This window comes from Camelus dromedarius, chromosome 3 (genome assembly GCF_036321535.1).
Source record: "Camelus dromedarius isolate mCamDro1 chromosome 3, mCamDro1.pat, whole genome shotgun sequence".
NCBI classification, from domain to species: Eukaryota; Metazoa; Chordata; class Mammalia; order Artiodactyla; family Camelidae; genus Camelus; species Camelus dromedarius.
Genome location: NC_087438.1, coordinates 99961911 through 99988105, shown reverse-complemented (window position 1 = coordinate 99988105; position 26195 = coordinate 99961911). Strand labels below are relative to the sequence as shown.

At 45.8% G+C, this 26195-nt stretch overlaps 1 protein-coding gene across 2 annotated transcripts in view; it reads right to left on the bottom strand.

The window, feature by feature from the left end:
* ARHGAP26 (Rho GTPase activating protein 26) overlaps window positions 1-25140 on the bottom strand; it is a 414773-nt gene extending 389633 nt beyond the window's left edge. Inside the window, exon 1 of one of the 2 annotated variants that reach the window (XM_031449262.2) lies at window positions 24619-25140. In XM_031449262.2, coding sequence (XP_031305122.1) covers window positions 24619-24772 — 154 coding nt within the window. In that variant the 5' untranslated portion in view covers window positions 24773-25140. The remainder of the gene's footprint in view (window positions 1-24618) is intronic. The other variant, XM_031449260.2, reaches the window with a different exon arrangement.
* Window positions 25141-26195: the final 1055 nt, after the last annotated feature.

Here is a 26195-nt window from a genome sequence, read left to right as displayed (position 1 = left end):
TCTTGAAAGCAATCACACTATATAAAACTTGAGAACTGTTTTCGTGAAGGCAGAGGTACTTCTGAAAATTTTTTTCTGAATCTCTCTCAATCCACTTTGCCCACCAATGAAATTCAAACTGTTTTTAGGAAATATCTGTGGCAATTTTAATAGTAGTACATCGGCTCTTTTAACCAGAGATTATAATCACAGAACTGTAGCCCTAGTAGGAACTTTAACAATCATTTACTCCAACCCCTTATTTTAAAGATAAGAAAACTACAGTCCTGACAGATTAAATGATTTGCTCAAAGACAGAGGCAATTTGTGGCAGAGTCAATATTCAAACCCAAGTCTCGTGCATTTCTAAGTAACAGGGAATAGGATGAAGGACACATTCCAATGCAGGAATCAAAGCATTCATTCATTCGTTCAGTAAATATGTATTTATGTACCAGATGCCATTCAAAGCACTGGGAATATAGAAGTGAACAAATATCCTTGGCTTTGTAGAATTTCCATTCTAGTAGGAAGAGACAGACAAAAAAAGGAAAACATAGTAAATAAATTATATAGTATGTTAGAATGAGAAAAATACTACAGAAAAACGTAGAACGGAGAAGTGGGAGGGAAGGAGGCTGCCGAGAAAGTGTCACCTGGGCAAGGACTCAAGGAAGGTGAGCGCCTGCAGGATACTGAGGCTTTGAAAGGTCATGTGATTTCTACCCATCCCATCATAATGAACCTGCATAAAGTGCAGGTAATAGGTTGACATCCATCCACCAAGTTCAATGAACAAAAACCCACAATTCTAACATTCTCTCTGATAAAACAGGGGGAAAACAGTTCTCCTTCTGGCTTTAATAAGAGGCCTCGATAGGCTGATGAATTGGAATGCAGTGGAAAAGTGGATAAGGAGGGAATTTCAGGCTGGAAGCAAAACAAGTACATAGTCTGCATTTTGATGATGAACCAAGCCAATTTATTTCAGTTACTGCTAAATATGGACTCAAATGTGGGTCACTTCCTGAACAGACCAGAAATGAAACTGAGACTGGCACCAAGTTCCCAAAACCCGATGAAGACCTGCCCAGGACAGAGACAAAGAGGGCATCGAAGGAGGAAGAACAAGGGACATTAGAAAGGTGCTTAGAGCTCAACCCCGTCCTCCCCACAGAGCACGCTGTGCAGTGGGGTAGAGGGTCAATGGGATGATTCCAAGGGGACAGTACTTTGGGAGCCATCCTCACAATAACCCAACAAGGTGGGTACTTTTATCAGACTCACTTTACAGATGAGAAGACTCGGACAACGGAGCCTCTGAGAGGTTAACACGCCCACGCAGTTGACAAGCAACGCAGACAGGAACGGAACCGGGGCCTATCTGATCCCACAACCCATACTGGGGCTCAGCGGACTGTGGCGCTTGCGCTGCAATGGTTTTTACCTTATTAAAGGGCTGTACACAACAAAGGCATGAGAGAAGAAAAGAGACCCTCTGTGGCCCACAAAGTCTAAAATATTTACTATCTGGCTCTTTACAGAGAAAGTTTGGCTGACCCTTGTAGTCTAATCCACCACATTAGCCATCAGCAGATTCAAGACAAGCTCTACAGGAGGTACGTTGTTTCCCAAATCATACAGGGAAACAGGATCTAGAAGATGGAGAACTAGTTCTCATACTGGCCAGGCTGTGAGATAATCGATCATTGGCTGGGGGTTATGGAGCGGCTGCATTACTTAATAGCTCACACACCGCATCCTGTATTTTTCATCACTTATCCCAGCAGGGGCAGTCCCCTCTCACCCTCCTACTCACCGGACACCCCCGTCCCCTGCTCACTAGGCACGTGGCTCCCAAACACTGTTCTCAGGCTGCCCACCGTCCGCCCAATCCTGGTGGTCCCCAGTGCTTCAAAACTACCTCTTGTTTATCCCACTCCAAATCTGAATTTCCAGGGTTACTTTGTTTAAAACTAGCCTGTAGCCCAAATTAACTTCTCCAAATGTGGACAAGAGCCATGAGATTGTTATTTGTGGGGCAGAGCCCTTTCTCTTCCCTGGATAACCCTGTTCAGTCTACTCAGGCCAATGTGGAGGAGTTGTGCTGCCTTGGCCTCCTGGCAGCCAGCCTCCCTTCTTCCGAATTTACAGCACTCTAATACTTCTCTAGGAAACCATCCCTCCCTGACTCTCGGAACACAGATTCCATAGGCTGCTGACTCCACTCTCGGCTCAGGTCAAGCGAGCTTCAATGGGATTCAACAAAAAGCCGAAGAGAACCACGCTCAGGGCTTCCGTTTCAACTCGTGGCCACAAGACCTCTTGCCAACATGAAGGGAGAGGCTGTCTGGGAATGGCACCGACTTACAGGAAAGCAGAGGTGGAGATGCAGGGAGACTGCAGGAGCCTGCAGACGCTGTGCGTGCCACAGGACCTGGGCCAGACCTGGGCTTCCCAGCTACATACCACGATAAATTCCCTTCCTGCTCAAGCAGCTTGGATTGGGTCTTCCCTCCCTCCCACTCAACAGTGGCCTGTCTGGCACCGTCAGAGTGGAACTGTGTCCACAGTGAGAGGATGGTGATAACAAATGCTGCGGCCACTGTCACACAGGTCCTCCCCGATGCTCCGTGTCCATGCTGACTCCAAGGGGAGTTCACCTCCCTTCTCCCAGCTGCTGGGGGAACCAAGGGCCCCCCTAGAGCTGTCCTTCTCATTGAACTCTGGGTTATGCGATGACAGCTAGAACCAGGAAGATGAAAACAGTGAGACTCTCACAATCAGTATTTCAAACCAGTACATCTGATCTCCCACCCGAAACTAGTGTCCCTCCAGCCTCCAAGGGATAACAGACAAAAAAGGCAAAGGGAATTTAACAGTCAGTGGACAAATTCTCTGGCTTCTATTATGTCCAGGGTTGCCTGGCAACCAGCCTCAGCCTAGTCGTTCCCGTGGACAAGCAGAGGAACAAGTGTCAGGCCTCCAGGTCAGGCAGCATGTCCTGTTTATGGGCCCGCGACTCGAGGGTAGGGGTGGGATCGTGCTGTTCTACACAAGCGGCCGAATCCAGCCCACGGAGCACCTGCTGTCCCCAGGGGCTTGCCCACACCCGCCTCTAGCTTTGGCCTTCAATGAATGTAAGCTGTGGACGTTCCCCCAAAACAGATGAAAAATACATTAAAAAATAGGAAAGGTTCTGACTCGGAAAGAACTCTAATATTATTTATAATACAGTAGAAACCAGCAGGGAGCGGAGGGCACAGCACACAGTCAGGAAAACACGGGCCAGCATATGTTTTGGGCTCCGGATTTTCTGGAATCCTCCACAAGCCAGCTCACTCCACAGCCACCTCCAAAGATTCGGGCACTGAGGGCATGGCCACGGGGCTCTGTGTCTCTAGGTCATAAGCTCATTTCCAACAACTGAGAAGTCTGTGAGGACGGAGATTTCTGCATTTGGCAACACATTTGAGAAGTGACTGTGGCACCAGATGCCGGCACAGTCAGGACACCGCAGGGGAAGGAGGGTGAGAATGTGGGTCAGGGAGTCTCCAGTGTTCAGATGTCGCCAGGCAGGGCATCTGTGTGTGCAGAGAGAGACGTGATGCTCATTCCTCCCTCTCCCTGCCTGCTCCTGAATTAAGTATCTAAGAATGGTGGCCTTCCACACAAAACAGAGCCCAGAGCCCAAGAGAGACAGGGACAAGAGACTGACTCTCTTGCTTAAATTCTATGTAGCAAGACAAGCAGTCCTAAAATTTAGGCGCTGTATAGAAAGCATTGACTTTTGTTGGCTGATTCTTGTTAAGACCCATGTGTCCACATGAAACTATCCAAATGAAGTCCTAATATCTTCTACAAGATATTAAGTCCTGTAGAAAAAGTCACTACAGGGTTTCAGCAAAATTCTGCACAGAAACCATGCCTTGGGGGTAGCCCCTGGAAGAACAATGTGGTTCCAGCTGAGAACACTGTCAGCAAACAACGTACAACTTGCAATATGAACGAAAGAAATATCCTTTAAATCTTCTTAGAGGAAAATGAAAAACAAGTCTTTTATAATTGATTATGAAGCTTATCAAGGATGTGTGCCCATTTGTGCTGCTATAACTAAAATGATTATTAAAACTTAACACCTTTAAATGAGAGGGCATGGAGGAGAATTTTTTTTTTTAACTACAGTATAGTCAGTTTACAATGTTGTTTATTTCTGGTGTACAGCAAAGTGATTCAGTTCTACATATATATTCCTTTTCATAATCTTTTTCATTATAGGCTATTACAAGGTATTGAATATAATTCCCTGTGCTGTACAGTAGGACCTTGCTATTTATTTATTTTATATATAGTAGTTAGTATCTGCTAATTCCAAACTCTCAATTTATCCCTCCACCCCACTTTCCCCCACAGTAACCACAAGTTTGTTTTCTATGTCTGTGAGTCTGTTTCTATTTTGTAAATAAGTTCATTTATCTAATTTTTTTTTACATTCCACATATAAGTGACATCATATAATACTTGCCTTTCTCCGTCTGACTTACTTCACTTAGTACAACAATCTCCAGGTCCACCCATGTTGCTGCAAATGGCATTATTTTATTCTTTTTTATATCTGAGTAGAATTCCACTGTATAAATATACCACATCTTCTTTATCCAGTCATCTGTCGATGGACATTTAAGTTGTTTCCATGTCCTTCTCGGCTACTGTAAATAGTGCTGCTATGAACACTGGGATGCATGTATCTTTTTGAATTGGAGTTTGGAGAATACTCTAATATGCAAAATCTCTCTTTTTAAAGAAAGAACAGAAGCAAACAGTCTTGTTGATTTAAGAGTCAGGTATAAGTCTCTTTCTTCTCGTTGTGAAGATTATGGAAGGAATCGATTCAGAGAAGGCAAAATGGCCCAGCCAAGAAGACCTGGGCCCCCTGCTTGCACTACTTATGACACAGATTTCAGAATGTTAGATACGCTTTCCTTTCCTCTGCCTGATGAAAGTAAAGATAAACAGAGGAAGATCTAAGAGAGAAAAACAGCAAGTACAGGAGAGTGATGGGCAGCAAGGACGAGGCTGGTGAAGCATCAATCAACTCCCAGTTCTTGATTCTTGCTTCTTCTAGCTCACCATCATTCCCTGTGCTACCCCAAAGGTAGACTGGACTGCCATCCAATCAAAGCAGTCACACCTGATCTGTCCGAGATGGAATCTTTAAAGAAAATGAAATCTGAAGAGAACCAAGGGATGCCTGAGGTCATGAACATTTCGAGTTGCTTTTAGAACACACAGTCAAGTGGTCGAGATGGCTCTTGGAAGGAACTCTGACATCATTCAGCCAACACGCACTGGAGAGTTTAAAGGGTGGGACAGGTGCATTACCTATAAAACAAGGTAACGGCATTGAGAAGTGGGTCTGGTGGTCAGGAGAGGACTCTTTGAGGGAATCTTTGCCTGAGACCTGAAAGACAAGAAGCAGCAGAACACAGGAAGATCTGCAGCAAAGGTATTCCAGACAATGAAAAGGTCCTATGACTGCAATGTGCTCAGTATGCTAGCGGAACCTGAGACCAGCAAAGCCAAAGCACAGTAAGGCGGAAGGAGACTAGTCAGAGAGGAGAGCGACCAGGCAGGCAGAAGCCTGATCATACATCAGCCTGATAAGGGGTTAAAATTGTATTCTGAATGACATGGGAAGCCACTGGAAAATCTGAGGTGACAGCGACTTGATAAGGCTTCTATTTTTTACAACATCAGTCTGGCTGCCATGTGGGGAATGGATTCTACCTTACTAAGAACATTAAGGCTCTGGCTGGTCATGATTCCAATGAGTAAGAATGGTTCTGCCTCTGAAAATATAAGGGGAAAATATAATCCACCACACAATCTATCCAGCTGGTGACAGTTGACAATTTCCAACGACCACAGTCACCAGGTGCAGATCCAGAATGCAAGGTCATTCAGCTCCCTGACCACATCAACTCAGGTTGCCTCCACCCTCCACTGCCCACCATTCTTGATGTTATTTTATTTCCATCGTGGTACCTCTGACTATCTAAAAGCATCCTGTTTGTTTACTTGCTTACTTTGCCCACTAACATACAAGCTCCAGGAGAGCGAGCACTTTGTCTTGTTCAGAACTGTCCCCCTCAATACCTAGAATAATGCCTAGTACACAGCTGGAGTCCAATAAATATTTGTTGACTGAGCTAATGAAGTAAAGACTCTGTCTTTACTCCTATTCAAGAGAAACAAAATATCTTACCAGTCCCCAAACCTGGATTCCTTTCTAGGGCAATCAGCTTCCCACATGGGTTATTATGTTTAAAATGACTTCAGACATTCAGCAGACCTAAGGACAGAGAAGAGTTCCTTTGTCCTGGATCTCCAGATAAACCAGCCTAGATATGTTGCCAGAATGCCCCGTGCTGCTGTTTTCCTCAGAACCGCCCATGTGTTCAAGTTCTCAGAGAGGCAGGAGTGATGGGGTCAGGGTGGGGTGGAGTGGGGTGGGCAGTAAAGCTACTAGAGCTGGGAATGACCAGAGGATGGAGATCGCCGTCCTCCACCTAACACCGACACTTATCTACATGGCAACTTTTTGCCCAACACTGCAACTGATACTCAGGTTAGACTCAAGGAAGGATTCCCTGTTAGAAGTCAGCTGCCTACTCAAGAAAGTGGAAGTGTTTATTTACCTCTGGGTATGAGGCTGGGGGTGGGATGGCAGGGGAACTCATGGGATGTGTCACTTTTATAATGTTTTTTGACAAGTCAGCATCCCAAACGGTCCTGAAGACGATGCAGAATCTTGTGGACTGGACGTGTTGAAAATCAAGACTTTTGGACTAAGTTCATTATAATAACGGCCAGAGTACGAGGCCCAGTCTAATTTCTAGAGATAATTCCTAATATGTGGGCTCATCTCCTGGGAGAAGGCTAGAGACTCCACTACAGAGACCATACAAAGATTTCATGTTTAAAATATCTGTATTATTCCTACCTTATAAAAGGTGAAAACAATCCATCATGGGTGTGGCAACAGCTCCTGCGCTTTTGTGCCAGCGGCTTTTCACACACAACCTCATTTAACCCTTACCATGCTCTCAAGAGAGCACTACCATTGCCATTTTGTAAATGAAGAAACAGAAGACTTAAGGGACTGGGCTAAGATGACAGCAGCATGGCACTGGTTACGGGCAAAAGAGCTGGCACTGAATCAGGGTTCAATCCCTGACTCCAATACTTTTTGGTGGGATGAGTTACTTCTGCTTTCTGTGCCACAGCTTTCCAGTCTACTAATGGGGACGGTAGCCCACACACCTCATAATATTGCTGTGAAGGTACAATGAAATAAAGTTTGTAAAACACGTAACAAAACAGTTAAATGGTGATAGATATGCTACCACTACTATTATTGTTCAAGTAAATATAACCTCACGCGTTCAATACATGGGACTCCTTATCCTGAGGCACTCTGAAGAGACATCTCTTTGTCCCCGAGGTTCTGCTCCACTGGTAGGAAGAAGGGAAAAAGCAGAGAGGTGGGAGTTGAATCTTAAACATATGAAAAGAAACAGGGCAGCCCATGTAAACTTGCTTAAGGCAACAATGATGGCGTATCTCTAAGAACATTCAGTATAGACTGGTTAACGATCATGGAGAAAAGAGAGAAATAACCAAACTGTCCAAAAATAGGTCACGGGTTCAGTAAATCTTGACACAGCACACCTGGCATATCACACAGCCATTGGAAACGATCTGAGCGCGTGGTTAATGACACGGGAAGATGACCACATCCCCCTGAATAGAATAGACGATAAAACCAAAATGAGTATCCCTAATCAGTACGAATGGCAGGATCTGCATCTTCTTCTTTTATTCAGCTGTCATTTCTAAGCTTTTTCTAATCAATCTGCATTACCTGTACAATCAGAAAAAAAATACAAGTTTGTTCTGGATTGCTGGATTTTTTTTTAAATGATTAGCCCATATGATTAAAAAAAGAGGGGGGGGGATACAGGCCCCAGAAGAAAGTAGAAGGGGCATCCTGCTATTTTTATGCTAGAGGCTTTGTGGGCCATGGAACTGGCAGCTCGAGGGAGGGAGATACAAGCTATCTTATCCAGGGCTCGTTGACATGTGTCCAGAATATATTATTTCTGCAGATTCTACTGGTAAAGACTCAGATTTATATCCAGTTTCCTGACCTATGATAACTAGGTTTCTAGGTCTCTAACTGGCATTATAAATATACATAATTATATTTAGACCTGTTCAACTAACCCAAAAAACATGCTCTCATTCAGTGTCCCCAAATTTATATATATATCTTCTTGAAATATAAATCACTGACCTACTTTCGTTAAAAACAATCTTAACAGCACCCCCACCTCAGTGATAAAAATGAGACTTGCATCAGGTCCCACTAGAGAAGCAGAAAATAAGCTCCCCGTCAGAGCAGCTGACCAGTGGGCCAGATGTTCTGTACCCACACTGGTTCTGAGCATCCTTTTCCCTCTGGAACCTAACGCAGCCAGGGTACCAGGAAAGGGGACCCCACACAATGTCTTCTACAAGACAGGACCTACTCGTAGCCCACACTTCTTCCTGGTTCTATGGATTCACAGCCTTCTCAAATCTAGAAGTCTTTTTAACTATAATCCTAAAATTCCAGATATTGGCTTCAAGTCACTCCCATTTACAAAAGGCTTTGTTCTTCCTAAAATCAGGAGGTCAGAGATCAGTCACTTTTGGGGCCCTATGGCAAGGTGACATGGAGTGGGGGAAAGAATGAAAGGAAAAAAGAAGGAAAAGAAAAAGGGACAGAAGCAAATAAGGGAAAGAGAAAGCATACAGATGGTAGAGAATGTGTCCTCTACATTCGAGCTGGAATTTCCTGGAACAATTCAAGGTCTCTGACAGGGAAGGCCTGAGACAAGCCATCACCATTCATTTCAGCACATGAGAAATGTACTTCTTTATCAGGAGTTCCTAAAACGGTTAAAGCTAAGACCCTCCAAAGGCAATTATCTTAATCAGAATATCACTGAAATTTTTTCTTCTGTAGAAACAAAAGTTCCTCTCTTCTGCTCAAAACAACGCATCCATCTACCTACTGAAGCTGGGTCCTCCTTCCCACTCACACCAGATCACTTTCTCCAAAGCAAGATCAGAACCGAGAGGGAGACAGGATAAAAGGAGCCCTAACCAGAGACCTCATGCACTCAGGAATGAGGCTGAATTAGTCCTGCTGCACTAGCATATTTGTCAGGGGGTGAAGAGAACAGAGGAAAACTGAGTTCCAGATGCAAATGCCCTGGCAGTGAAACTGCAGCATTTGGAGAGCTACAAATTGTCTGGACGCACCCAAGAAAAGGATATGGAGCTTAGCACGATCAAGGGACAAAGCAGACAGGAGAGCGCCACACTTTGGGCTATGGGTTAAAATCCTAAGGAAGTGGCTGGGGGGACAGGAAGGTTGGGGATGATGGCTAAATGGGTGATGAAAGTTTTCTAAAATCACTCATGGAGATGGATGATGCGAATACACTAAAAGCCATGAACTATACACTGTATAGGAGTGAACTGTGTGGTATGTGAATTACAGCTCATTAGGCTGCTTTAAAAAAACAAACCCTAAGGCAGGACCTCCGAAGTCTCTGGCCACCGCTGCCTAACCCTGTGCTGGCACGTGTGAGGAGCTCCATAATCCGACCGCTTGAGGTGTCACAGTAAGAGAGACATGAGTCATTCTTCTCCTCCATAACATGTCACACGTTTCTCATTTAAGATAACCATCGAAAAACAGTTCAGTCTTCTTTCCTAAAGAGTCTCAGTTATCCGGATTGGAGGGCAGAGGGCAGATAAGACCCCAACATTCAGAACTGAGACTTGGGAAGACAAGCGAATTTTACATTATTATCATCTGGTGACCATCTTCACGCTTAAACTCCGTGCCTCCCACCACAAAACCCCAAGCCCTGTGGTGCTGTCCTTTCATCCCAGTGTGGTGTTAACTCGTGCCCAGCCAGAAGACAGGGGGGAGATGGAAGCAAGTTAAAGACAGATCCCAAAACTCACAGGGGCCAAAAGCTCTCAGTTCCACTCCAATTTTTTACGCAATGGAGCAGAGCTTCCCTGCCGGGGAACTGATTCCAAGCATGCTGGCTACGTAGAGAGGGAACAGGATTTCTTCCCAGAGAAAGCCCATCTTGCTGCTCTGAACAGAGCTGGCAATATGGGAGACAGCTGACCTTGCACACTGAGTTCAGGGCGGATGCAGTCAGAGGGCCGGGAGACCACAGCAAGCAAAGCCATCTGCAGTCTCGAAGGCCTGGTCAGCAGACCAGAAGCAGGGAGCGAGGCTGCAGATACTGGGGCATCCGTGCCCAGGGCCAGCCTGGCCTCCGTATCGCCCGCAGCGAGAGTTGTGAGACTGATGCTCTGCTGGATAAGCCGTGCAGGGTAGGCTTTGTGTCAAATGTCTCAAGGCACTAACGCAAAATCCCCGTCTTCGGAAGAGCAGCCCCCAGAATTTCTTAAGAAGCAAACGTCAGGGGTAAAGCACCGGTCCCACCAGCAGCAGCTGTGGTCGGCTTGTCACCCAGCCCTCCTCAGAGGGCTGAGAACCAGCTGAGATCAGAACAGAGATAGGGAGGAGCTGTTGCCAGAAATGAGTTGCCCAAGGGCACCGCTGAGGCAGGAGGTGAGATGAGCTCTCTCTGGGTCTGGGGCACCCCACCCTCCACAGCCATCACCCAGTCTCCTTCCTGCTCTCCCCAAGACAGAGCCCCCTCTAGCTATGCAACAGCTCAGCCAGCTCATTATGCCTTCGGCAGGTTTTTAAAGAAAAAAATGCGCAACATAATTACAGGCTCTGACCCCAAATGACTTTAACCCTGACAGGACGCTCTGTGGGAACACCGGGAACACATGTGCCCTGTGACTGCCCATGGGCATCAGGTTTCCTTTCAGGAGCTCCCCCGCCAACCCCGGGATTCCCCCCACCCCATGCTACAGAAGGGCCCTGGTTCACAGGCCAAGGTCCTGGGACAATTGGATCCCAGGTGTGGAACCGCATGCTGAGATGTTCTCAAGTCGGTAGAACTTGGACCCTTTGGAGCCAATCCTCCATCATTCCTTGACCTGACCTTCCAGGTACCTGAGGCTGGCCGGTACCCCTGTGCACAGTAAGCGGGGGTCAAAGGATCTGAGACAGGTTTATGTAGAATCTCTTCAGGCTTGATTGATTTAATGTGGGGTCCGAGGACCTCCTCCATGCAAACCACCTGGGGTCCCTGCAAGGAATGCAGATCTCCAGACCTCACCCCAGACCCCGGGCACCATAATCTTCTCGATGGGAGCCCGAGAACCTGCAGTCAGGGAAATTCTGACACACATTTACATTTAAGAAACACTTCCTTAACAGGATAATCTAGAAATGGCAATCAGGGAATTCCAGTTACAGGGCACTTACCACTGGCCTGCTTCCTCTGTTAATCTCCATACCTACAGTAATCTCATTTATTCCTCACAATAATATTGTAAAGCGGGTATTTATTATCCTTGCACTTTCTCCTGTTCCACCTCCAAAGGCAAAGTCCAAAGGCCTTTGGGCAAGCCTTCCCCTCAAACTGGCCAGGATGAAACACCTCGTACTTAACCAGAGCAAAAGTCTCTCCATCTGTCTTCTCGCCACCTCTCCTGCTGAACGTTCCATGGTCTCAGGCCCCATTCTCTCCTCTCTGTGCCGGTGGTTCTCCACCAGTGCTGCACATTAGAAGCAACTGGAGAGCTTTTAAATTCCCCAGGCCTGGATTGCAGCCCAGACAAATTACATTAAAATCTCCAAGGATGGGTCCCAGACCCCTTAGGAGATTTCAATGGGCAGCTGAGGTGGAGAACACTGCCTGGGCCTCTAACGAACAGCTCCTGGTGAGCCCCAAACCTACACCAGTACCCCCACCCCTCTCCATAGTGCCAGACCTATGCTTCCCACTGCGTGGTAGGTGTCTCTGTCTGTAGGTCCCATGGGAACAACTCAGCAAGGGCACTTAGCCCCATAGCCCCCATCACACACCGTGGTCCTTCTGTGGTGTACAGTTCAGCCAGCGCCCCACGACCTAAGACAGAAGCCCTGGGGACCTCCCTGGTCCTTCCTCCCCCATCCGCTGCTGACTATGTTCTCCTCTTCAGCCACTCCAGCAGGTCTCCCGTGCAAAGTGCCGGGGAATCTCAATTTCTCCTCTATATTTACAGGCGTTTGAATATTCAAATGATGATTTCATTGAGTAAAACAGATTTTCAGCCAAGTGTCCTCCCTGCCGCTTGCTCTGCATGCTCCCTGGCATGCTGCCAGCTCCTCCGGCACCTGCACCTTAGTCTGAGAAGCACATCTTTGCCACCCTCCCACCAGCACGATGGCCAGACGGCGTCGTTCTCTCACACACTTCTGCTCTGGAGCAATGCTAGCCGAGTGAAGCTCAAATCACTGGTAAAATAGGGACTGTTGTCGATGATACAGTCACAAATAGTTTTCAATGTAATTATTATGGCAATGACTATTTGAAGGTATCCTGGAAAAAAAATACTGCTGACCACAACACACCTATGATTTCGGAATGCTATCAAGTTCCCTTTTGAAATGAATGTAATTTTTAATGAGCAGACTTTTTCAAAGTAAATAAACCATGGTAAAGATGGGGCAGAAATAACGGAGGTGGTTTTAAATGACGATGCTTAGGAACACTGCCGCCTTGGACTTCATAAGCCTTCAGTGCCTTTCCCCAAGTTCTCTGCTCCCTCCCCCAAGGACCCTTTTAAACTGCCAGCAATCACCCCATTGTACTGTGGAGTGTCTGTGCTTCCCCAGCCGCTTCAAGACCCTGAGCACCTAGAGCAGGGGCTGTGCCTGCCCCATCCCAGAAACCCCAGCACAAGTGACGCCTGGCACTGAACAGAGCCCACAGAGGACACGCGGCATAGCCTGTCCTCCACCAGGGGAAGTGCTGAGCCCTGCCCAAGAGGCAGCCAGAAGACAAATGTGGGACAAAGCACTCAGCAACCCCGCCACCCGCCCAGAGAAGCTTCGCAGACAGACAAGGTGTACCTATGGGTCCAAACTCACCATCTCCAGTCATCAAAGGTAGAAGCCTGCCCTCCTTGACACCTGCCAAACTTGCAGAATAATGCACACACTGCACAAAGATAAAAACTCAACAGCACTCTCGCTAAAGAGCGCAAAACAAGGTCTCTGGGGCCCTACGTGTGATTCCCAGTCTGGCTGTGTCTCATTTTAGGGAATGATTCTCTTGTGGCTTTTGAGTCCAGAATCAAAAGTACATACAAACTGCAGAGTAGGAAGTGGAAAAAACTCTAAACATTGTTTTATTACAGAGGCCACTCTATAATAAACTAAGGAGTGAGTTTCCTTTCTTCTCTAAAATGCAATTTATAAAATTCAGTTCACTCAGAACTTTTCAGAAACATTCCTATAAGATATTCACTGAAATGAAAAATGTACATACCCTCTGGCCCAGCAGTTCCATTTCTAGAATTCATCCTACAGATCTACTCACTCACATGCCCACGACAGGTACCAGGAGGTTCACAGCAGCATGGCTGGTAATGGTAAGAGGCTGGAAATCATCTACATGTTTATGATTTTGGGACAGATTAAATAAATTACGTTATGTCCATAGAGCAGAATACAATGCAATGCTAAAAATGAATTTGCTCTATATGTACCAATGTGGAATAATATTCAAAATACATTCAAACAGGGCCAAATGCAAATATATGCGGAAGAGTGCATATGGCATGCTACCGGAAAAATACATAAATATGTATTTGCTGGAACATGCATAAATTCTATCTGGAAAATACCCAAGAATGGGTAAAACGTTGCCTCCAGGAAAAGAACTAGGGATCTGGAGTCAGGAGGGATTGGACAGTGTTCCCGTTCATTCTTGTCCCTTTTAAATTGTGCACCATTTACAGGTATTACTTATTCAGATAAACTTTTTAAAAAGAAACATAGGTACAGATTAAAGGAAAAATGTCTTTTTAATTTTATTTCCTTGGCTCAGCTGATAATCATCTTCCACATCTGACCTACAAGTGTAAGAAGCAAATACGCAGGCAGGAATCTGTTAGGCTTTGGGTCCTGCTTGACAGTCTCTGTGGCACAGAAACAGCCTCGAGTTCAACTCAGTCTGCCTGGAGAGCAACCCAAAGTCTCACAGGAAGAGCCAGTTCCTATTTTCAGAGTGTTCAAATTAGCCTGGAATAAACTTAAAAGCACGTTTGATAGCAAGATCAGATGAGCTTTGAAACCTACCTGTGGTGTCTTTACAAACCGTGCAAAATGGGTTTTATGTTGGCTTTTCCTGCGTGGCAGCAGCAGGAGTCAAAATGGAGCTACTGGCTTGGCCCCGAGAAGCCAGCCAATTAACAGGGTTTGGCCCAGAATTCCCAAGCCCCTCAACCCTTTGTCCATCTGGCAAAGAAAACACACACATGCCACCCTAACCCCAGGAATCTCCTCTTTCTAAATATAGTGAGCACTGCCCCATCTCCAAGCTCACCCTCTGCAGCATTCTGTGCCTTCCAACCAAGGTGAAATGAGCCAGATATAAACACGCCGTGACAGCTTCTGGCCCACATTGCCAAGCTGTCTTCCTTACTATTTCCTCTCTCTCTCCACTCTGGGTTGCTACAAAAATGTGTAAACCCCAGTGACACTAATTTGTAAATATTCCTCTGGCCACTAATGCTGTTTCTCTACACCCTAACAAATGCGATTTCCCTAAAATTTGGAGTTGGAACAGTCTATTAGATATGGGCAAAGCCACATCCTATCTCCCATTTTATCGGTAAGAACTTGCAGCTCAGAAAGGATATTGGACAGGTTCAAGGCTAATTAGGGCACAGCCAATTAACTGTAATCTCTCTCTCTCTCTCTCTCTCTCTCTCTCTCTCTCTCTCTCACACACACACACACACACACACACGCATTTTTTTCCTATCCCCTGGTTCCTTTAAAATCCGTGTCAGTGCCTAACAGAAGGGCTTGTTCTGTTAAGGATGCCTCCAATCTAAGCAAAAGGTTAAGTTTCAGAAACAATATAACAACACACTCAAAAGAGCACCAGACAAATACTAACTGGCTATAGCGCACAAGGACCTAAACAGTAGACGTCAAAGAGCTTGAGGGCTGGCAACAATTCCACTTTGAGGAATCTATCCTATGGAAGTGCTGGGATCCACACACAAAGGTGGGTGTGCAGATGATCACTGCAGTGCTCTTCTCTGAAAAACTGAGCCAATGAAAATATCCTTCAAGAGTAGATGGGGCAAATAAGCCATGGTATCTCCCCAGAGCAGAGCTCTCTGCAGGCACGAAGAATACACTGTGTACTGACATGGAAGATCTCTCCAGACATAGTATCAACCAGAAAAGCAAAACACAGACTAATTCATATTCTATAACCCCACCCGTGAAAAAAACAAATATGCACAGAAAAAAAGACAAGAAAAAAAAGCACACCAGTGGTTAATTCAAGCAAGGGGGTGCTTTACTCTGTATATGTCTTTGATTCTTTAATGAGAATGTATTCTTGAACTGTGTAATTTTTTTGTCTTTGCTTATGAGATTAGGTCATCCATTTATACTGTTAACTTTCCCCCCAAATTTAATTCTTCCCCTAGTCTTATTTCAGAAAATAGCACCATCATTCACATAATTGCTCCAGCTAAAAACATTTGAATCATTCTTGACTTCCCTCTTTTTTCTCATAGCCCAAATGCAATCAAACAGCAAATCCCAAGGGCTGTACGTCCAAAAATACCCAGAACCTGACCACCACATGCAATGCTGCCCCCCAGCCCGAGATGCCACTGCCTTACTTACCCTATTATAACAGCCTCCTAACTGCTCTTCTTGCCTTCACTTTTGCTCCATTATATCATTCGCCACACAGAGGCCCCCATAATCTCTTAGAAACACAAGTAGAATGATGTCACAAACTCCCCTGGCTTCCCATCACACTTAGAGTGAAACCCAAGGTCCTTTCTGAGACTCAAGACTTCAAGGACCTGGCTTCCGGATTCTCTCCCCATTAATTTGCCATCACCCTGCTCCAGCTACACTGGCCTCCCTGCTGGTCCTAAGACACCCCATGAGCTCTCCCGTCTCACGACTTCTGCCCCCGTTACCACCACCTTAAAAACCCTTACTCAAGTCTAGGGCTTGGAGGACACAGTAAGAACAGAGCAGGGCTCCATATCTGTTGAATAAAAAGCCTTCCTCGGATGGCCTAAAATAACTAATCTGCAACACACTGGGTTATAATTTCAAAAATTAAAACTAGGGTTAGTCAGAAATTTAATCCAGAAAAGCCACTTTGAGTGTCAGGTCCATCCTGGCACCCCTCCTCTGGCTAATTTTTAAAAATGCAATGGCCCAGACAGGGTAATGGAGTCACCTTCATGAGATGCTTTCCCCAGTAGCTCAGTGGTGATAACTGTTTCTCCCTGACGCATTCTCGTTTTGTCAATTCATAGAGTTTGTGATCATTAGCTTACACTGGCCAGCAGCAGGAAGCTCAGCCTGGGGCCTCCCCCCAGAGGGATACTGACTAGCCTAACTAGAGCAGAAATCTGAACCACAGCCTCATCAGAATCACCTTCCAAGTCCTGGGACATGAAACTGATCACTCAGGTGCATCTGAGGTTGAAGCAAACAGAAGCAAAAAGTCCCCAAATGAGGGTAAAGGGAGAAAATATACCAAGTGGTGTTCAGTTAATCATCAAAAATTTTATGGGACAAAGTAAAAGGATAAAAAAACCCCAAAATATAGAACAGTGTCTGACAAAAAGATGTGAATGGACATTTCAGCAGAAAAACGCACTGATGGCCAAAAAGTATATGAAAAATTGTTCTATATGATGAGTCAGTCACCAGGAAAATGCAAATTAAAACCAAGAGACACACCCACTAGGATGGCTACCATCAGAAAGAGAGACAATAACAAGTATTGGTGATAATGTGAAGAAATTGGAACACTTGGACAATACTGGTAGGAATTTTAAAGGATGTTTCTGCTGCAGAAAACAGCTGGATAGATTTTTAAAGAATTAAACCTAAGTTTATCCATACTCCTAGGTAGGAAATGAAATAAGAAATGAAAACATATGTCCACACAAAGAAATTGAAACTATTCTGCACGATACTGTAATGGCCAATACATGTTATTATACATTTGTCAAAACCCATAGAATATACAACCCGAAGAGGGAACCCTAATGTAAACTATGGACTTTAGTTAATAACACTGTATCACTTTTATAACAAATGTACCACCTGAGAGGAGTAAGTGTGAGAAACTCTCTATACTTTCCACTAAATTGTTCTGTAAACCTGAAAACAGCTCTAAAAAATAAAGTCTACTTATTATTTTTTTTAAAAAAGGAGGGAAGGGGCTTAAGCCTCCATTGATGAGCTGAGAACTATAGATAAGATGCAATTTATTCACTCCAATGGAGAACAGAATACTTGGATTAAAGTGGAAGGCTTTTTTTTTTTTAAAGCCAATGTTATATAAAAACTACAAAATCTTGTTGGATATAATTTGCCGTTGTTTATATTTGTATGAGTAATACTGCAAATGTCAGTACTGCAAATTACCACCATTTACAAATAATTAGGAAATGCCTTTTTTTTTTCTTGTATTCACAAGGTGCTAAAGCAAAGCAAAGAGACTGAGAAAAAACTTTTTGCTACCTAACTCCATACCCATTTGTTCCATTAGGATTTTGTGACTAATATAATTACTCCTCAACAAAGCAGGTGGACACTGAACATCCTTTGGGAGTTTATACCATTAATGAAGGGCTCATCTCATTACTGCAAAAACCCTACACCAAATCCTAGAAATACAAATGGGCAAAGTGCTATAAAGCATACAACTCTTTCTCTTTTTTTCTCCCTTTTTTTTAAATTGAAGTATAGTCAGTTTACAATACTGTGTCAATTTCTGGAAAAGCAAACAACTCGATGTTTTTTTCTTTTTTTTTTTTTTTTTAACTCTTGTCTTAATGAGCAAAGAGGATGAACTATTTATCTTGACAAATCAGACCCAGGAACAGGTTTTCAGCCTCCATGTGCAATGCTTTATTACCTGGTTAAAAGAGAATCACTTTCAATTATAAAATAAGTCATGGGATGTGATAAACAGCCTGATGACTATGGCTAATAGTCCTGGAGTTGTATATGTGAAAGCTGCTAAGAAAGTAGATCTTGAAAGTTCTCATCACAAGAAAAAAACATTCTGATTATGCATAGTGACCGATGTTAACTAGACATACTGCAATGAGCATTTCATAATACATACAAATACCAAATCATGTTATACCCCTGACACTAAAAAAAATTCTGTATGAATTATATGCCAATTTTTTAATTTTTTAATAAAAAAAGAAATTAATACTAGCAAAGTATGTATTTTCTAAAAAATCTTTAAAGAGAGAGCGAATCATTGGTAATCGGCGCTACCCCAAAGAGCAACTCAATTGCTTCAAAAATCCAAGAGCTCGTCAGACGCCCCCATCTGCCTCATTACCCTACAACCGTTCTTTAATCCCACGATGAAGAGAGAAACACAGAACTTCAGGGCACAGTACAGAATCTTAGCTACTCTTCCTGCCCAGGACTCAGAGTCTGAAAAACAACGGGGACGCTGCTCTCACTTAACCTAGCACCTGCTGCATGTCCCTCCTTTCTAGGGTCTAGATCACTGAAGAATGTACATCTTCACCGCCAGCATCTTTACTGAAGCACTGAAGGGTCACGTTCAAGAGAAGGCCCTACAGTCCAATGCCAGGTTCAAAACCTGATTGCACCTCTCCCTAGCTGTGTGACCTTAGACGAGTTCCCCGAACTTTAAAATGCAGACAAATGAGAGTATTCATCTCACAGGATGGTGGGAAAGGCTAACAAGATGTGTGTGCATTTAGCAGAGGGCTGGGCGCTCGGTGAGAGCTCAATCAACAAGAACTGCCGGCAAGGTTTCCATTGGTTTGTTTGTTTTTTGTTTGTTGAGGATGCTGACAGTGCTCCCAAGGCATCACAGTGTCTACGTGGCAGAGCCTGGAGTGACCATCAGGTCTGCCCGATAACACAGACCTGGCTGCTAACGCTGCACCGTGCTCCTCAGATCTGGGGCTGCTCAGCCTGCACGTCACTGCATTCCAGTTACCTCCTCAGAGTCCGCTTCTTAAATGAACTCAACACGGATGTGCTCCTTGTCTACATAAAGGGGATGGAGTCACATATAGATGGAGTCCAAGTGGATTCTTCGAGGGACTTCTACAAAGAGAATGTTAAGTCAAGTGCCATTGAGGATGACTAATTTCCAGAATCCAGACCAGTGTGAAGGTGGCATTATTCCTGGAGATGAGTGGTTATCCACCTAGGAGCAAAGAAGACTTCTGAAACATTTAAGACATACGTGCTTTTTCTGGAACACACCTGTCAGATTGGACATTTAGATTAAAGGCAATCAATGACAAAGTGCACTATTTAAGAATGTAGATATGAAACAATTTTTACTTTTTTTTCCCTGTAACATGAGTTCAGGGTCCCTCTTGAACCTCATGAATGCCCTCTAGCAGATATTATTAAAACTACTGAGATCTCATTCTTTCTTTTCTCTTAAGTAACACACTATCTAAATGTTCTTTTTTCACACATTAACAAAAAATCTTACAAGTATGATCCGACTTAAGTACATCAGACTTTTTATTCACCTCTCCTAGTGTTCAAGTTCAAAATATAGACTTTTGCTTTGTTTACATACAGTTAAGGCTACAGATTTCTACAAACCTATTTCTGTTAAAAGATAAATGTCCCCTGAATTTAAGATTTGACACTGACAGACAAGTAACTGCTAAAATCTACTGCTGTTATTTTCTTTGCAGGCATCCTTGTTAGACTACTTATTTCTGTTAAAATCCACTACGTGGTTGCCTTGGAGATGTGATACAGGTCAGAGATCTCAGAATTACTAACCACTGAGAATGTAGTGAAAAAGGCATGTCATCCCCAAAAAGCCTCATGAAAACTACGGGCTCAGCTAGGAAAATATAAATACTTTCACTTCACTTTGTAAAAAAAAAAAAAAAAAAAGTGTCACCCAGTAGGATACCAACCCCAGAGTAAGGCTTTATTTAGTATCACACACCCTGCGCCAACTTGACTGAATGAAAGCTCACTGAGAGAAGGGGCTGGATCCTTCATCTTGTTTTGGTAGTCTCCTCTGCATCCATCAGCTAGAATGAATCCATTCCCTGTCCCCTCTATGAGAAATCTGGGTTTTCCCCAGGGCATGGTTCAGTCTTTGGGACCTCACCCTCTATTTAAACCCCCTGAAGGAGAGCAGCTTATGGATTCAAAGTTCCCCCACTTGAAATTCCAATCAAGAACTCTGTGCCTATAGCTGTTCACCACCATCCTGGAGAAAACTATTAAAATGACACTCCCAGTGTCTAGAATTGGCAAATCCATAGAGACAGGAAACACATTAGTGGTTGAGCAGGACGAGATGGTGGGGAGGGAGGACTTGGGAGAAAACGATGGGGAATGACTGCAGGTGGAGATGGGGTTTCTTCTGGGGGTGCTGAAAATGCTCTAAGGTTGATGGCAGCACAGTTCTGTGAATGGACTAAAAACCACTGAATTGGATGCTTTAAATGGGTGATCTGTATAGTAAGGCAAGTTCTATCTCAATAAAACTGGTATTATAAAATGTGCATTTCTGCCCCACCCCACCCACCTTAGACTATTAGAATAAGGAAGGGTACTCTGAGAAAAAACGTCAAACCTAAAGGGGCATCTCCCTAGCAACAAGTACACAGACCAACTCCGCAGGTGGACAGAAATACAGTTTCTGAAAACCCACACACCCTCTCAAAACCAACAGCCTAATTCATTTTCAGCTTCATGAAACCACAGTTGATTTGCTGTCGAGTCCATGAGACAGTCAGACATGAAGTCTAATGCATTTTGCAAGCTTTTCCTACAAGGTCGAGTGAGGCAGACAGCTTGGCCACTGAGTGGGGATAGTTAATCTAGCAAGAAGACTGACAATTTAAGCTACCAGAATGTTATGATGGACAGCAAAGATGTTGGGAGACTTACTTATTTTTTTCTTTTTCTGGCATAACCATGGCTTTATACAAACAGAGTTACCAAGACTTTTCCCACCAGTGGTTAATACATACACAACTGTGTAAGTTACCACCAACTGCCATGAAGGAGGCATGGGCCTAACTCTTTGCACCCAAATCAGTAAACGTCCATCTGCTCTTAGTGACTCTTGCTTGGAGTCTTGACCACCCTGAATGCTGGAAGATACCAACAGCTACCATTAATTGAGTAGTGTTATGTGCCAGGCTCCAAGCTAAGTATGTTCTTTACATGCACTGTTTCATTTAGCCCTCACAACACCCCTAGGAGATCAGTATGGCTCTCTCATTGTTCACAGGAGGAGTTCAGGCTTAGTGACTTGGCCAGAGTCCACTTGTAAATGATGGGGTCAAGAATCAAACCCAGGAAATCCTAAAGCTCTTAATTATGCAAGTTGGAATTTCATCCCAGCCTCTATCATCTCTATAGAAAGAAAAAAAGACTAAAGCACACAGAATCCTCTTGACTGAGACACAGATTAAATAGGTCAAGGAAAGAGTGCCCACCAGGGAAAAGGCCTGGACAAATCAGTACAGAAAAAAGTGACTGGGAGTCACCACATCAAACAAGAGCTTTCAAGGATTTTTTGAAATGTAAGTCCCAAATTATTTTATTGCTCATCTTCCATGTGTCCAGCCCAGAGGTTTGAACTTCAGAGAAAGGCTGCAAGGGGTCATTTGTTTACCAGATTCTCAAGGGGATTCAAGAGACAACAGACCTACACAACAGTTTTGTTTCAGGATTAAATGCACAGGCTCTGGAATCAGACAACTTGGGTTCAAGGGTTCAAGTACACTTAATTGCTGTGATGGCTTGGGTAGGTTACTGACCTCTCCGATCTTCGGTTCCCTCATTCATAAAGTGGAAGTAGCGATAATGATCTAGCTGAAATTTGGCAAACCCTGGAGGCCAGTTTTATTGCCTCAGATTAATACACAAAGGAAATCTAAACCCAAAACGAAATGTGAATACTAATTATAAAATAAAGTCATAAAATTTTAGAGCTGGAAGAGCCCGTAAATTATCTACACCAGTGTTATTTATTTTTATGTATGTATTTTTTAAAACACTGGCTTTACATTTCCAGTAGTGATAAAGATGATCTAAAGGACGTGAATACACAAATACTAACGTAGTAGTTAGTATACAATGTAAGAAGCACCTAATGAAAATGCAATGCAGGAAGTCTGGGAAATAGTAGGCACCTCCACCGTCTTTAAGAGGTCACATGACCCCTTCAAGTAGTAGCAGGAGCAGGAGAGCAAAGTTGGTAGTAGAGCTCAATATTAAGAGATTGGAACACCAAGTTCTCCCCCGAGTTACAGAGCTGGTCCATTCCATTAGACGACTCAAATAACTCTTAAATTTTATCACCACATTGTTTCCTCCTTCCCAAAGAATTCTTGCACCACTCCCTGCCCTGCCAAAAAACAGCAGCAGGAAAATAAACTGCCAGTCACACAAATGCACCCTCCTCAGATTCAAGGCTAAGATACAAAATGCAAGTCCAAATTCCAACAGGCTTGGTCCAGGGGGTCCGTTCTGGGCAAGAGGGATGGGGCAGGATTAAGAGCTGGGCATCAGCAGGAACTCCATCTCTGGCTCAGACCATGTGGGAATTCAAAACAGCCCTGCCATTAGTGCTGTATGGCTCTGGGCAGTGAGTCCTCCAAGCCTGTTTGTAAAATGAATAACATTATATGAGCTAATCCGTGGGTGAAGCAGTGCCTGGCCAGCAGTAAGTCTCTACAGCCACAGGGGTAACAAAATAGTCGCTGCTACCTTCTCAGAGCCCAGAGCAACATCCAGCACACAGCAGGCACCCCAAATGTTTCCTGAATAAAGCAGAGGCCCAATTATTGCCAGCCTGAGATGGAATCAAAATTCCAGTGGGCCCCTAACTTACTCCAAACCAGGAATTATATATTCCCTGAAACAAGGATGGCCCTGGTCATTGGCAAAGGAAGAGTCTGTTCATATATTTTAGGTCACAGCCCCCAGCAGAGACCCTGCCTCTGAGGAGCCTCATCACACTTCCATGCTCATTTCACCTCCAAAAGACTGGCATTTGCTGCCCTGGGGTTCCATTGTCTCCTTCATTTTTAGAAGCAACAGCCTCACAAAATGACATCTCAGGCACTTGACTCTGTCTCCTTTAAAGAGGCTTGGGGACAATTCTCACAGCTAGGGTCCCACTTTGCCAGTGGAAGCTTTTTTAGCTGAAAGATATCAACTATTATGAAATCCAACACAGAGAAAGGAAAAGTGAAGTCAAAGACAATTTCATGATCTGCCTTTATGTTATTCCTGATTCTTAAAACTAAAAGATAGACCAGAATCTTTTTAAATGGGTAAGCTGAAAAGGCACCCAAAATTGATCTCAGCAACCCAAGGTGCTCATCCTTAGAGCACTCCTGTTTGGCCAGAAGGAAACACTCTCTGGCTCTGCGAAAGTCACGGGAAATTATACACAGGGTGCAAATTTCATTTTCTCCCCTGCCAAAAGGAAATTTGCAAAAATGGTTTTACAGAAGGTTAGAGAATCTCTAAGGATGAATTTAAACTCCTACTGAACAAGGGCATTCTTTCTCAGACCTTTTAGTTTTCAAGGATAATGGGAGAGGTAAAAAAGAGAGCGAGGGAGCTGCAGAGGGAGAGAGTGAGGATATGTTCGTTCTATTTTTAAACCCTCGCCCACAGTTTAGAGTAAAGGAACACTCTGATTCTGTACTCCCACCCCTATCACCTTCTGCTATACACAAGAATCAGAACCTGCACACGTACGGGGCCCTGATTCTAGATCTGGGGGTTACAGGCTGCCAGCACTCCAAAGAATCGCAAGCTGCCCAACCATTCCACCCATCCCTTCTCTGGGCAGCGACTGTGCCTTTCGGGGAACCTAGAGGCCCTGAGCTGGCTGGAGCTGCATCCAGGAAGCGAAGCAGGCAAACTCGTCTTTTCCCGAGGAGAGGCAGCGCCCCCTTGGTGGGACACGCTCCATTCCCAGGGCTGGGCACCCAGGGGTGAGCAACTCTTCCCCAGGGGAGCCAGAGTCGTGGACGCGATGGGGTTTCCCAACAGACTGCGGCGCGCCAGGCACTCCAGTCCCGGGACACCTGTGTGCTGCGCACACCCATTCGCGCTCGGTCACCTCTCGGCTACCCCAGAATGCAAACCGCCGGACGACGGGTCTCTCTCCTCATCGGACGGTTGCTAGCTTGCCCATTTTACGTACCCTTCTCTCCTGATTACAAGCATCTTCACCTGTCCCTCAGCGCCCAGGAACAGAAAACCAGCCGGGCGCGCGACCCCCAGCGCTGAGCGCCGCCCGCCCGCCCCTCGCGCCCCTCCCGCCCCGGGGCTCCGTCCCCGCTGGGCTCAGGGGCACTCACTCTTGAGCGCGCTGATGAGTGACTTCCCGTCCTTGATGAGTTCCTTGATGAATTTGTTAGTCTTGTCTAGCTCCGCTTCGTGCGACTTGAGCGTCTCTCGGAAGTGCGGGCTGTCGAGGCAGCAGTCGCTGAATTCGAGCGCGGGGAGACCCATGGTGCCCGCGGCGCCCAGCTGGGGGGCGCGCCTCCCCCGCAGCCCCGGAGGCCCGCAGTCCGGAGCAAGCACGCGGAGGGACCCCGGCTGGAATCCCCGACGGCCGCCGGCTCCACAGGTGTGGCGCGGGGCTCGCCCTCCGCGCGGTGTCCGCGGGAGCGCAGGACTCCCGAACCTAGTCGGGACCCGGACGAAGGGCGGCTGCTTCGGCGGGGTGCAACCGAGCAACCGGCGAGCAGGAAGCGCAGCGGCAGACCCGCAGTGGCGCCGGGAAGCCGACGAGCAGTCGAGCGAGTGCAGCCGCCGCCTCCCCGCCTCCTTCGCTCGTTCGCTCTCCAGCAGCCTCGAGCGCCCTCTCACAGCAGCCTCGACCGCCCAGCCGGCGTCCGGGCCGCACGAACCTGCTAGCAATGACCTAATCCCAGCCGGACCAATCAGCGCCTCGCCTCAGCCCGACCCCCGGGCCTCCCGGGGACGCCCCGCCCTTCCGTGGCCTTAACCCAATCAGCGGGGCCGGGAGGCGGGGCCTTGCTAGGGGGCGGGGCCCACGCCACCGCCTAGGTCCGCAGCACAAGCCCCGCCCACTCCCGCCCGCGCGGTTGTTGCAGACCCGGAGCCCAGAGGGTGATCGCTGCGGTGCATGCGCCCGGTTACCCCGGACCTTGACGGCCTCCTGCGACCCGAATCCAGCTCCGAGATAGTGCGTCTGCAGGTCTGGGGAGGGGAGGAGCCCAGACGCGCCGAGCATGAAAAATCTGAGAAATAGGGATGCAGTTCCTGTCATACTGCTAGCAATCGATCTTGCACACAAAATGCAGCCCCCTGCACCAAGAGAACTCCGAGCAAACCTAGCGACCCCATCGCCCCTAGGCACATGCTCCTTCTTCCAGTCGAGCAGAACGTATTTGCATCTTAAAATTACCAAGCTCTCTTGCCTGCAGTCTTCCTGCCCCCTACAGTCCGGCCCCCTCACGGCCACTCCTGCTCAAAACCCGCCCACAGCTGCCCGCAACTGAAAGATCTAAAATCCTTAGGAGAGTTTCAGCTGCCCGTCGTTTTCCTGCTGGGCACCTCACACAATATACAATATACAATTTATTCAATTTTACATAATTACATCCATTGCCTACCGTCCTTCGCTGCATTGTGAGCTTTCCCCAGCACAAGCCACCTTGGTTCTGTCGTGCGTTGCGGCATCCCTATCACCTGGAACAGTGGCTGACATTTAATAACATGTTGCGCGCTTACCATACGCTAAGCGATTAATAAACATTTATGGAATAAACGAAGCATCCTTTCCCGTGTCCCTCTCCACCTTCCACCCGCAATTTGTTGCCCTGTTTTCCTTTGGTCCCACCACAGGACTCAACTCAGCAGCTCACTCTCTGCCCTTGTCTGGCTGGATCCTACAGTATCTAGTGCT